This window comes from Ammodytes marinus (genome assembly GCF_949987685.1).
Source record: "Ammodytes marinus genome assembly, chromosome: 22".
NCBI classification, from domain to species: Eukaryota; Metazoa; Chordata; class Actinopteri; order Uranoscopiformes; family Ammodytidae; genus Ammodytes; species Ammodytes marinus.
Window position 1 is genome coordinate 22,963,561 of NC_137226.1, and position 14,532 is coordinate 22,978,092.

The 14,532-nt window shown below is 42.9% G+C and overlaps 1 protein-coding gene across 1 annotated transcript in view; it reads left to right on the plus strand.

Annotated features, from left to right (window-relative positions):
- Positions 1-14,532, plus strand: part of large1 (LARGE xylosyl- and glucuronyltransferase 1) — a 209,806-nt gene that overhangs the window by 15,178 nt on the left and 180,096 nt on the right. Inside the window, exons 2-3 of the mRNA XM_080050759.1 lie at positions 6,433-6,619; positions 13,425-13,720. Of these exons, the coding sequence (XP_079906885.1) occupies positions 6,514-6,619; positions 13,425-13,720 (402 nt within the window). The 5' untranslated portion in view covers positions 6,433-6,513. The remainder of the gene's footprint in view (positions 1-6,432; positions 6,620-13,424; positions 13,721-14,532) is intronic.

The following is a 14,532-nucleotide window of genomic DNA, read 5'->3' on the forward strand; positions in this document are numbered from 1 at the left end:
ACTTCTTTCAAAACACTACACACTGTTTTTTACACAAGACACATTGTTCAAAAATTAAATCTCCTGCAATCATGGGCAAAACACCTCTCAGGATCTACCACTGCACCCTCTCTCTCTTGTTCTCCTTGCTTCTCTGTCACTTCTCTTTCCTCTCTTACATGGTCTACCTGTATTTTCTGTAATAAACTTGAGCACTTAAACAACAAGTAAGAAATGCTAGAAATCTTATTTGTTTCCTTCAAATTACCCTATATACATGTATTTGTAATGTTCAAATAATATCACCTAGCATTATGCATTCAAATCCAAAAGAAATTTCTCATTAGCTTGAAAGTTTGCTTCCCTAATTTGCTTTACTAACCTCAGCTCCTCCATCGTCCCCGTCTGCCTTTCTAATCACCCAGCTTTTTAGACTCATCTGCAAATGTAATATATATTATTTAACTATACATTGTGCACAGTGCATCCATTAAGAGCTTGTACCAGCGTTTTAACCTTTGAGCCCTAAGCCATTTTTGAGACGTTTTGGTTTGCCTGGATTTATTCTCTTATTAAGATTGCATTCATCACCCCTATAATGCATAGCTGTCAAGCTATCATTTATTTGGGTCACAACCTGGACTATCAGAATATGTGTGCTGCAGTGATGTCGTTTGAATGTAGGAAATTATCAATTAGACAGTAAAAAAGCAAAACATATCTCACAATTATTTATTGATATAACACAAAAAGGCAAATGTATTAAGCTTGTTATTGCTTAAAACACTTCTTCTTAGTCTTGGGAGTCAAAAAGTGATGAGAAAATTATAAAATAAATATAAGTTATACATAATAGAAACTATTCATGCTCTTTTAAAAAGTCCATAGGCTTTTTCCCTTTCCCTGCATTTATGCTAATGACCACATGCTTACAAGCGATTAGCATAAATCCCAAACTAAAATACGCAATGAAAACGGATTTTATATGGCAATAAAGAACAACATCAGATCTAACAGTATGGATTAATTTTTCAAAGTTCCCGAAAATACACACACACACACACACACTGTAGTCTACTAGAGGAAAAACGGCACGGTTGCGGTTTATAGCCTAGATAAAATAAAATAAAATAACGATAGGGCTCAGAGGGTTTTTAACACTGGTGGTCATGTAGCGACACATTTTAGCAACTTACTCTCTCTCTCTCTCTCTCTCTCTCTCTCTCTCTCTTTCTTTCTTTCTTCGCTCTTCCGCTTCACTCGCTGCTGGAATCAATAGCCTCGTTTGAGAAGGAGCCGTCTTGCTAAGACCTGCGCAATTATGACACTCGTCTTGCTGAGCGCACAGCATTTTTGCTGACGCGCATCATAATTGCGAGGGTCTGAGCAAGACGGCTCCTGCTCAAACGAGGCTATTGTAACTTTGCAACCGTGTAGGCTACTACTGCCAACAACTGCCACAGTCGCTGTTAGGTTATTTTTCTTCTTTGATGTTGGCTACGTGATGATGTGCCGCGTGCTGCGCAATTTACGTTACGTGCTGCCCATTTTCTAAAAGGAGCTACGTACAAAAAAAAAAAAAAATAGAAAATGCGGAGGAGAAGGATTTTTATAGCAGCGGCGCACGTGAACGTGGGGGAAACACTGAGGTGGACAGAGACAGGGGAGATTTTTTTTACCTTTTTAAAGTGAAATGCATGAATCTGGTAGCCTGGAAATCCAGACCCTGATATCTTGAACGATAGAGGGTCCGGCGACGATCAATTGTAATTTCCAACTCAAGGGGCGGCTCCTACTCGTGCATTTCAAATGCCACTGCACGCAGTTGGATAGCACTACAACCAATCAGAGCGATGCACAAGGCGACGTAAGCCCCTTTCATTTAGCGAACAGCTGTTAAACTGTTAAATTAAACGTTTGCCGTTGTCGGTCGGCAAAATAGAACATTCCACTTACTTGCTAATGAAAGATTTGAGTGCCGTCTTCCAAATCGTTAAGGGTCGAGGCCAAAGCAGTCTCAAACTCACACAACATATCCGCAGCCATCTCTGATGTTTACTATCACGGCTTCGACGTCGCATGCACGTCACTGTCGTCATCCGGTTACGTCCTCCCCAGAGTACCATATAAGGGGCTCTGGCGCGCCCGCCAGATTTCTGGTTTTCTTGATAAGCTTCAACGGAGCGTGTCCAGACCAACACGCGCAGCAAATTTAATTTGCCAGCGCCTAGTGGCAGGTCTGGGAATGCCAGGCTATGAATCTGGTGCACTTTGAGAGGAAAATTAAGAGGCTAAATCTGAGGAATTTTGTGTGAACAACTTTCTTTGTACAAGGCCTACTTATTTTTGGAATAATTTGGAGATGAATAAGAAGCTATTGAATAAAGACACATGTATTTACCATGAAATTTTAATATAAAATAGAATTTTATGCAAATAAACATCCACAAAGTTGTAGAACTCTGAAGAACTCTGTTCTGTACAGATGAGGCTGAAATCGTCACCAGCACTAGTCAATGCATTATTTTATGATTCGTGGCAAACTAAGCTGAACGATTAGATGACAGACAGCTTCATTTTGTTAGCTAGTTAACTGCTGAGCCAGCGTGCTGCGCTGCTCTGGACTGACAGAACAGATTCAAATATCGCGTGTTCATGTTGAATGCAGGTGGACAGGTGAAGCCTACTCATTGGACAATGTTGGGCTTTATAACTTATGTTTTATTTCACTTACTTTCAGTAACAACCAGCGTAATTCACGTCTATTCTGGTCTGAACGTTATTAGCGTATTTCAGAGAAACGCTTGTCCGTGGCGCCGTGATTGATGCACTGCGAGTGCATGCTTATGTTTGCGTATTGCACCGGCGCTCAGACAGACAGCGCAGCGAGGAGCTGGCAGATTCTTCAGAGACGCGAGGGTGGGGGCGGGTGGACCAAACCAATTTTTAAGAAGGGGCTAAGGGGGTTATTGAAATGATTAGAATTAGAATATTGTATGACTTGTGGCTTTGTTTTAATTCGGATTAATTCGTATGGATAGATATTAGTTCAGTGTATTCATAATCATTTTGTCATAGAGGCTACTGGGGGCTGTGTGTGGGCCCTTATAATTGTCATAATTTACCCCCCCCCCCCCCATACGACGGCGCTGGACAGAGATACCTAAGATGCACAGCACGCGAGCGTACATTTTTTGCCCTTGCAAGATCTTTGCGCTTGCTTTTTGGCACAGTTAATGTAATGTGAGCTTTTAGACACATCAATGCTGTATAAGTGCTGTCAGAAAAACTGATATTAAGGAATGATCCAGACAAATTTTGTAAAATTGCAAGGGGGAAAAATCTTATTTATGTAAAATAAATAAAAAAATAAAACCTGTAGAACACAATGTGCAATCGACTTTGATTGTTCCTGTGTCGGCTGTGCTTGCATGTTTTCTTTCCAATTTTTTCACGAATAAAAAGAAAAACTTTTTATAAACATCACCCTTTTGTTTATTTTTTTTAATCGCCACTTGCATCAACCTGAAAATGTATTTACAGTAGGCAGCCTGAGCCGATAGAAGAGAAGGCTTTGGGGGAGCGCTAGCTGAGTGGGCAGAGAGTGACCCCCGATGTGCCAGCAGCAGCATCGTGAGAGGCGGAAGCAGCACTAGGCTTGTTTACAGGCTTAAATAAGTACAGTAACGTTGTACTGTTATGTGTTGTCGCCTCTCCTCGCTGTAAACCAATTTGCCCTTTTGGGACACTAATAAAAATCTTTAATCTTGAATCTTAAATAAGCGATATGCTACACAAAAAGTTGTGTAAGTCGGTTTGGATAGAGTAGGAAGTGAATGAGCTTTTGCGCACCTCATTTACTAACCGAAAGAACAAGTTAACGTGTGAAAAAAGTCGCCGCGAGCCTACTAACTGCCTTTGCAAAGGAGAGACTGCGCTCTGTGGACGTGATTGACGGTTGACCACAGAAAAGCAGGTGATGGGTGATTTTGGAGGCAGGCTTTCGCCGTGCCCACCCAATCAGAAGCTAGGAATGGTAATAGTATATTATATACACATTTTTTAATTGGCTGAAAAAATAGAAATACATTTTCCCTGCCCCTGGCTAGCGCCGATATCGAGGGCATAGTGGAGTACCGGCAGCCTAAGTGCCAGTGTTACTCAATGTTGAAATAGTGGTAATACTTCCACATTCATTGATAAAATAACAGGGGATGGGAAGGGGGGATGGCCGTTTTAGAAGGGGGATGATTTTGCGATCTTTATTTCCAAGGGGGATGCCATCCCCCCTCAACTCGAGTACTGGAACTAAGGGTGTGAACTAGGGCTGCAGCTATCGAATATTTTAGTAATCGATTATTCCATCGATTAATCGAGTAATCGGATAAAACATACATTGCTTAATTGAAAAGTAATTATAAATAAACATGAGAAAATAACACATGTCAATTAACCAACAACCAATGAACAACCAATTTGTTTCCTTTTTTAGAAAAATCAACATTTTTTATTTAAAAAATGCATGGAGTAGCAAACCATATTTTCTACCAAAAGTACCAATTTACTCAACAAAAATATAAACGCAACACTTTTGTTTTTGCTCCCATTTTTCATGAGATGGACTTAAAGATCTAAAATTCATTCCAGATACACAATATTACCATTTCTCTCAAACATTGTTCACAAATCTGTCTAAATGTGTGATAGTGAGCACTTCTGCTTTGCTGAGATAATCCATCCCACCTCACAGGTGTGCCACATCAAGATGCTGATCTGACATCATGATTAGTGCACAGGTGTGCCTTAGACTGTCCACAATAAAAGGCCACCCTGAAATGTGCAGTTTTGTCTCACAGCAAAATGCCACAGATGCCACAAGCATTGAGGGAGCGTGCAATTGGCATGCTGACAGCAGGAATGTCAACCAGATCTGTTGCTCGTGCATTGAATGTTCATTTCTCCACCATAAGCCATCTCCAAAGGCGTTTCAGAGAATATGGCAGTACATCCAACCGGCCTCACAACCGCAGACCACGTGTAACCACACCAGCCCAGGACCTCCACATCCAGCAGGTTCACCTCCAAGATCTTCTGAGACCAGCCACTGAGACAGCTGCTGAAACAATTGGTTTGCATAACCAAACAATTTCTGCACAAACTGTCAGAAACCGTCTCAGGGAAGCTCAACTGCATGCTCGTCGTCCTCATCGGGGTCTTGACCTGACTCCAGCTCGTCGCCGTAACAGACTTGAGTGGGCAAATGCTCACATTCGATGGCGTCTGGCACGTTGGAGAGGTGTTCTCTTCACGGATGAATCTCGGTTTACATTGTTCAGGGCAGATGGCAGACAGCGTGTGTGGCGTCGTGCGGGTGAGCGCTTTGCTGATGTCAATGTTGTGGATCGAGTGGCCCATGGTGGTTGTGGGGTTATGGTATGGGCAGGCATCTGTTATGGACGAAGAACACAGGTGCATTTTATTGATGGCATTTTGAATGCACAGAGATACCGTGATGAGATCCTGAGGCCCATTGTTGTGCCATACATCCATGAACATCACCTCACGTTTCAGCAAGATAATGCACGGCCCCATGTTGCAAGGATCTGTACACAATTCTTGGAAGCTGAAAATGTCCCAGTTCTTGCATGGCCAGCATACTCACCGGACATGTCACCCATTGAGCATGTTTGGGATGTGCTTGACCGGCGTATACGACAGCGTGCACCACTTCCCACTAATATCCAGCAACTTCGCACAGCCATTGAAGAGGAGTGGACCAACATTCCACAGGCCACAATTGACAATCTGATAAACTCTATGCGAAGAAGATGTGTTGCACTGCATGAGGCAAATGGTGGTCACACCAGATACTGACTGGTTCTGAGTCCCCAGACCCCCAATAAAGCAAAAAAATGCACATTTCAGGGTGGCCTTTTATTGTAGACAGTCTAAAGCCTGATTTATACTTGTGCACTAATCATGATGTCAGATCAGCATCTTGATGTGGCACACCTGTGAGGTGGGATGGATTATCTCAGCAAAGCAGAAGTGCTCACTATCACACATTTAGACAGATTTGTGAACAATGTTTGAGAGAAATGGTAATATTGTGTATCTGGAATGAATTTTAGATCTTTAAGTCCATCTCATGAAAAATGGGAGCAAAAACAAAAGTGTTGCGTTTATATTTTTGTTGAGTGTATTTGCTCAAAGACATAGCAAAAGACAGGCAAATTGAATAATGGTGTGGTAGGCCTATGTTTTAGTTTGATTATATTCAGACTACGGAATCTTGAGTAAATTATTCAAAATATATTTGGCACAGGAGGATCAGATTTATTTTCTTTTGTCAACAGGAGAAACTATGTGCTCAGCTGAAATTGTTTCCATTCCGGAAGTGAAATATCTGCTCCTTCTCTAACCTTGTGTTTCTTTCTCTCCCCTGTCATGCAGTGCCATGAATCTGTCTGGACAACAGCTGCTACCCACATAGAGGTCTCTTTACCTCTATTTCCATTTGCTTCACACCAGAGGATGCTTGGAATGTGTCGCGGGCGCAGGAAGTTCTTGGTGGCCTCTCTCGCCCTGCTTTCAATCCCAGCACTCACCTGGCTTTACCTTTCCGTTGGGAGCTTTCAAGGTAAACACAGATCTCTAGCAAATAATAAAAACACTTCAGGGGCCTGTTTTAGGAAGCAGGTTTGGAGGGAACTCAGTTTCAGTTGTCTCGGTTATTAGAAACTCTGGGTTTTCCCTTTCAGGAAGCAGGTTCAGCTTAACTCTGGGTCTGCTACTACACGCGGCAACAGACTTGGCAAACCTAACCTACTTGGTAGCAGGTTTGCTTCAACCAACGACAAGCTTGTTGTCACTTTTACATACAGAAAAATCTACGAAGGGCCTGGGCCACTTGGCAAAAATAACACATTTTTATCCATATGAAATAGGGCTGGGCGATATGGGCTGAAATCAATATCTCGATATGTTTTGACTATATCTCGAATTATATTTGAAACTTGCACAAGGCAAAAGTTTGCACATTTTATTGATTATTCCACATCCTTCGCTGTCGTCAATTCTTTAACATGTTGCCAACTTAAGACTTTTTCCGCTATATTTGCTGCCATAGCAATAAGGCTAGTTAAAGACCAGAGACGCATCTTGCATCTTTAAAAAAAAATTATTGGCTCACCAGGGACGAGTAGCAACGGCTGCTGTCTACTCCTCCTCACCGCTGACAGCCCTCACTCAATCGGCCTGTCTGATAGCAGCCCCCGCCACCTGCAGCAGCCAGCAGACAGACAGCACCCTGCAAGAGCTGCCAGGTGATGTTTGTAAACACTTAAATTGTTTTATAGGTCCACCTTCAATAGGCCACTGCATATCTATCAGTGATTCTTGAGAACTGGGACATAAGGCCGTCTTCCATATGTAACTGCTGTTATGTTTAAAACAAAAAATATTTAAAATTGTAGATGTTATTAGGGATTAAGAATAGAATGTCTAGAGCACAATTATCCCCTTAAATAAAATGTTATCATTATTATGTCAAATATATGACACTTGTTATCTTCACGACGTCAAAACAGTGTGTCCTCAGAGAAGGTTTCAGTCTTTCATATGCAATAAAACCTATTAAAAATGTACTTTAATGATTAAAAATAGTTTTTGTCATCAAAAGCAACACTAAATAATCTCTCATATCAATAAAAACAGTTTTTCTACAGCACATTCATGTTTTATAAGAATTCTAAGTGGTGGGACAACTTTACTATAAGTCAACACCGTCAGACATTTCATTATGTAAAATGTAATAAAATCAGGTGAAATAAGGGGCAGCTTTCACTTTGAAGGACCTCTTGTCAAATTCTACCTCTGCACAGTACATTAGAGTCAGACAGGCTCTGATAAGTGTTGTAGTTTTAGAATATTTTACATTCCGAATCTTGAAAGTCCTGTGTCACAACCATGATATGTCAACACCGACTTACAATTTCTGAAGAAGTTATTTGAAATGTTTTGATAATTTTATTTTCCTGAAGTAGTTCATACTAGCACCTAACATCAACAGAAAAACCAAATGGCTAACGTTAAATATGTCAACACCGTCAGACAGGAAATCTGACGGAGTTGACATCTGACGTTGGTGATAGGCCATTGACGGTAAAAAAACAAAAGCTGGGAGGTTGTGTCAAAGCTTAGCTCAGTATATGTTGGATACAAACATGTAATTTAATTTGCACACTGGACAGGTATTGAGGAGGACCTGTCCTCCTTTCCATTTATCTATGACATAAATGCATTAGACCCAATATCAAGAACATATATTGTAGCGGCTCCCCATTAGCCACTAGGCTGCATGTCGTTGGGTGTGTGACGCGTGCTTATAACCTACAGTTGACAGTAAAACTTTGAATGTCCACTCGTTCTTTTAGCGTTTAAAAAGTTTACTTTATTTATTTAAAACAAATGAAGTTTCGACTTGCTACATCCAACTACTATTCTGTACAACTGAGCTCCGTGGGCACGGTCGAAAACAATTTGCCTTCCGGCATGCAATCACCTGGCGTCCCTGCTATGCCTGATTTATAGCCTTGCATTGTACTGCCGCCAGGCGGTCAAATTAAGTAATACAAACAAACAAGGTCAATGGCTCTTACACTGGGCCCCTAATTGTTAGGGCAGGTAGTCTTAACAATTATATACAATGCCAAAACAGAGCCATAGACAAACTTCCACGTCTTTTGTGAATTTTGCAGGTAACCATTTACATAATATCTACAGGCAAGACAAGACCATGAGTAAAGATAGCTGAGGTGATAGTTTTCACAGCAGCCATGGGAACCTGGGCCAGCCTAACAGGAGGAGGCAGTGCCTCTCCTTTAACTTGGGCTACTTTGGGATTTATTTTAACTTTACTTGCATAACTGATCTTGGGATCAACTTCAGCAATGCTGTTGCCCACATGAAAGTCTGGAGGATGCTTGAATAAAGTCCTTAAGTAGGCAGAGTTTGGCTTTCTTCCCATATTCGGTCTTCTACCAGAGGTGACAGCTGTTTTACCATCAGAGTTGTTCCACTGATATTCACCAACAGCCCTTCTTGCTGCTGACTGAGCTTGTGCTTTATTGGTGGCTGTAAAGCCATCAAGTCTGGAAGTCACTCTGTTCTCAGTTGTCTTGTGTTTTCTTTGCTTTTCCTTGTCACCAGTGTCCTTCTCTTTGCTCTTGGATCTATGTGAGCTGCCTTTATTGCCTTTTTTCCCTTTGGGTGAGTGTTCATGCTTTGCGTTGGAGGTCCGTCGCTCTCTTCTTGGAGCTTTAGCAGCCTCATCCTTGCCCTCATGCATGTATTGGTTGTTCACCAGCTCGGTCCGATCGCAAACGGAGACCCTATTCACAGCCGCTACAGTGAGTCCAGATCTTGGGTCAGCTCTTTTACCGTCTTGCACAGGACCGTTAACCACCCAGCCAAGCACAGTTTTTGTTGCATAGGGGCCTCCTCCATGGCTGTTGACGATCTTCCAGGGTTCTAATAACTCGGGGGCGTTGCTACCAATCAACAAGTCAACGTTGGCGCCTATGCGAGGGACATCAATGGCTGAGAGGTAAGTCCACTTTGCCAGATCTTCTGGTGTGATGATGTCGTCGGTTGTAACAGGCATCTTCTTTTGAGTGAGCACATCAGGTAGTTGGTAATAGTACTCCCCATTAAGACCAGACACCTCAAGACCAGTGAGCATAAATGTTGGAACGACCTTCTCCTGTCCCATGGTGCGTAATAGGAAGTGTTGACGTCTGCCTCCAATATTAAGCTTGTGCATCAAACTTTCTGAACAGAAAGTGGCAGAACTGCCAGGATCCAAAAAGGCATAGGTATGCACCACTCTGTCTCCGTTGCTGGATTTAACTTGGACAGGCAGTATGGGTAAAGCGCACACGTCTTTTCCGGCCCTTGTATGTCCACAAGTTCCTTGAGACACCTGTTCCCCATTGGATGCTGGCCCCTGTGCCTGTTCCAAACCTGAGCTCTCTGTCTCTCTCTTGATATGAAGCACAGTGGGATGGTTACGACCACAACTGTTGCAGGTAAGGCACGTTTCACAATCCTTGCTCATGTGTCCAGGACACAGACAGGCAAAGCAGATTCCTTTCTCTTTTAGGAAGGAAATCTTGTCGCGATGGTTCTTCCTGCTTAGTTGTGGACACTCATCCAATGTGTGTTCACGAGAGCAGCACACACAGGTGCTGGGATCCCTTGCCTCACTCGTAGTTGGTTTCCTTGGAGCATTTGCATTACCTCTTGGTTCGTCTATATAGTCCGCCTGGTGTACTGTGGTAGCGAAGCTATTCCCTCTCCCATCGTTCCTGTGCAGCGACTTGTTTGCGCTCTTCGGGTCAGGTTTCTGAAATGCAGAGTCCTGAATATCACCGAAGACAGGATCAGACTGTATCCTGACTTCTCGCTCGGTAAAGGTGACAAAATCAGTGAACCGTGCCCTGCGTTTGCACTTATCCAACACGTTGTGTGCAGTGGTCCTCCATCTTTCCCTTAATTTGAATGGCAGTTTTGACATCAGTGTCCTCATGGTAGTTGGTGTATCCATTTCGTGCATGTATTGAAGCTCCCCCATCACGTTACAACAACCACGCAAGAACAAAGAATATGCCTGCAACGCCTTAACGTCCTCTGTTTTGACTGAAGGCCATTCCATTGCTTTCTGCGTATATGCAGCACCAACCTTGTATTCGTTTCCAAAGTGTTCATGTAACAGCTGTTTTGCCAGTGCGTAACCAGGTTCAGGAAGTAAATGCTGACAGCTGCGTACGAGTTCCCTTGGCTGACCTATGGTGAACTGCTCCAAGAAATACAAGCAATCAGCTTTGCTGGCTTTAGCTTCCACACCCTGCTCAAAGGCTCGAATGAAGGGTTTGTAGTCAAGTGGGTTTCCATTAAACACCGGAATGTCTCTAGGTGATAAAGACAGTGACTGTTGTTGTTGAACGAGCGCTGCAGTTATCTCATTCTGTCGTTGCATAATGTCATAGATGCTTCCAAATGATTCCTCGGTGTGTAGTTGTTGAGGTTGTGTGAAGTACTTTGGTGTTGGATCAAGGGGAGCATAGTGTGCATGCGTTGTTTCGGGCACTATAGGCTCAGCTTGATAGCATGTGTTCACATTGGCCTCTCTCCATGTTGGCATTTGCTCCCTTTCATGCCCTAGTGCTGCAGTGGGTTCATATTCATTTGCCATTGGGTTGAGAGTGTTCCTTTTTAGGTAGGAATTCATGCCATCCTGGCTTTTAGCCATACTTCTGCTCTCTGCAGCTTGGAGAACTGCTATTTCAGCATTGCAGGCACTGATTTCAGCTGCTAGCTTCAGCTGTTGCCTTTTTCTCCTTATCTTGTTTTCTTGCTCCTCCAGCAGATGTGTCTCTTTTAGCGCTGCCGCGCGTACAACTAATGCAGCTTTCCCCGCCTCTGCTTTAGCTCGTGCAGATGCTGTGGAGCTATTGCTTTTCCTGCTGCTAGTGCTGTGATTGCTATATAGCCCACTAGCAACATTTGACACACTGTCTTCTGGTAAAACATCATCATCATCCTCATTTTCATTCATTTGATTTTTGGTTTCAACCTGTGATGACCCCTTTTTGTCATCATTTTTATTTCCACCTTTGAAATTGTGTGTCAACCATATTTGAACTCTGTCACTGAACTCATTGTTAGCAATCACTTTTGCTTTGAACCATGTTTCTTGTTTTTCCAGCTCATCACCATGTAGCAAACCCACAAAAGATTTATGCAAAGATTTAGCTTCATTACACAGAGCAGAAAACTTGTCAAAAGTGCATTTTACCTCAGACCCACAATCATTTTCTGGCAGTAATTCCTCCACAACCTTTCTTAAATTACTTGCTTTGTTTAATTTAGACATTCTTTCATTTTGTAGCTTTTCTATTTTTTCACAAAATGCCGTGCGAGTCATTTTTATAACCCGTTTTGGTCTGTCTGTGTCATTTTTACCAGTGTCATCACCGTCATTGAACGCCCCATTGTCATTCGCGTCATCAACGGTATGCTCGTCAGGCAAGTTCACAACATTGTCAACATTGTTTACATTCGCCATAGTTGCGTTCACGCGCGAGCACGGAAACGAACAAAGTCAAGTCACAGTTTTGTTTTTGTTTTTTGCAACCAAGCTTGGATTTATGCCCCAAATGTGTGCACAGAGTCAAATGGCCGTTAATGGTGTTGTAGCGCTACTCGTACCTCGAAAGAAACAGCTGATCGGCTTCCCTTCACCGCAACCGGAACAAAGGCGGTCGGCGTCCTTCCTTCAATCCCGAACAAAGGCGGTCTGCGTCCTCCTTGCCCACGGCAGGGCAACTCCAATCCGGTAAAGAACCTCTTATCACGCGAAGCCAGTACGTGAAGATTTTAGTCCACTGGTAGCAATGTTTTCGACTAATGTAGCGGCTCCCCATTAGCCACTAGGCTGCATGTCGTTGGGTGTGTGACGCGTGCTTATAACCTACAGTTGACAGTAAAACTTTGAATGTCCACTCGTTCTTTTAGCGTTTAAAAAGTTTACTTTATTTATTTAAAACAAATGAAGTTTCGACTTGCTACATCCAACTACTATTCTGTACAACTGAGCTCCGTGGGCACGGTCGAAAACAATTTGCCTTCCGGCATGCAATCACCTGGCGTCCCTGCTACGCCTGATTTATAGCCTTGCATTGTACTGCCGCCAGGCGGTCAAATTAAGTAATACAAACAAACAAGGTCAATGGCTCTTACATATATAGTCTACAACACTGGAACCATCGAAAGTTGTCAATTCAGTTTAACACATTATTTTTTGCTGGCCGAGGCCCATGGGGGGGACGCCCTACCAACTGAGCTAAGGGCGCCCCTTGTTAACACATTTTTGAATTGAATTTAACGTCTCAAACAGCGTACCTAAATGGACTTGTACTTATATAGCACCTTTCTAGTCAGACTTCTCCACTCAAAGCGTTTTACACTTCTGTCACATTCACCCCCTGTATACAACAATCACACAGAGGCTCACAAATCAGAAATTCTAAGGCTGATCTGACTACATTGCCTCTCATTAAAGGCCTACTTCACCAGTGGGAATATGAAGGTGTATTGAACTCTGAGATCCTATGTAGTATAAATGTGCAAACATTTTAGAAATCGGTTCATCCTAGCCTGAGAAAAGGCAGAACAAGTTTTATAGTCTCACTGTCTAACCCTACATTTTGCACAGTTGTGACATCACAACTACAAATTAAGTGTACATTTATTAACTGTGACAAAAGACTTTTTCCATATCACCTACACAATTTTTAAAATGTTAAAACTTCATCAGAGGTCTATATCAAGTTTTAGGCTCAATCCTCATGTAAAAATAGTTTCTCCCTTTCCTTATTCCACAGTGAAACCTCTTCCCGTTTCTCCATTGCAACCCCAGTCATCCACTGTAATGGGAGGTGCCGGCGAGAGGCAGGCCCTAGAACTGCGAGTCCGGGCAGTGGAGGAAGAGAACAGGGCCCTGCGCCGGGAGCTCATTCAGCCACCTAAAAGCCTGCCTGCACGCCATCAAAATGGTCGCCGTGGCAACCAAAACAGGACACATTCAGAGGAGGGCACTGGCGAAAATGAGGGCCAGAAAGCTACTGCAGTAGGAAACAGCTCAGACTGTGTGCAGCAGCCTGTTGTGGATAAGTGTGAGGTGAGATATACTTGTCATAGCAGATGTTTTAACTACAAAATGTTCCATCGGTAATATATCATTCAATCAGCCATTGACACTAACGGTTGCCCGCTTGCCCGGGGCAAGTGAAAATAATGTTTTGGCAAGTTGAGATTGCTTTTTTGTTGCCCGGACGGGCAAGTGGATGTTAGAGGGGTTGTCAGTAGTCTAGGCTATTTATTCATGTGTTTTTAGAGTCCGCAAAAAAAAAATTTCCCGCTAACCCACACAAAATAGATCGGCTATATTTGCAATTGAGCAGCTGCGCGCGGCAGCCAGCAGCATCACGCTCTCTCTCTCTCGCACTGTATCTCTCTCTCGCTCTCTCGCTCTCACACACACGCACACGCACACGCACACCAGGCCCCGTTCTAGACAGTTAGATTAGGGTGGGCCAGTAGAAATTTTTAGGTGGGCACACTGGGCAGAGAGACTGAAGATGCGAGCGGAATTTTTTTGACCTTGTAAGATCTCTGCGTCTGCTTTTTGGCACATTTACTATGAATTGTGTAGAACACAATATGCAAATACACTTTGAGTGTTGCTGTGTGGGAGATTTGATTCTTGCATGTTTTTTTCCCCAAATGTTTATGAATAACATATAATATACATTATATACAACATAATGTATATTTTTTATTAATCGCAGTATTAGCTGTAGGCAGCCTGAGCTGATTGAAGAGAAAGCTTTGGGACTGGGCAACCTGAATGGTGGTAGTCCAGAGCTATATACTATACACACTATATAGATACTGTATATAGTCTTTCCACTATTGCCTCCGATATCCAGC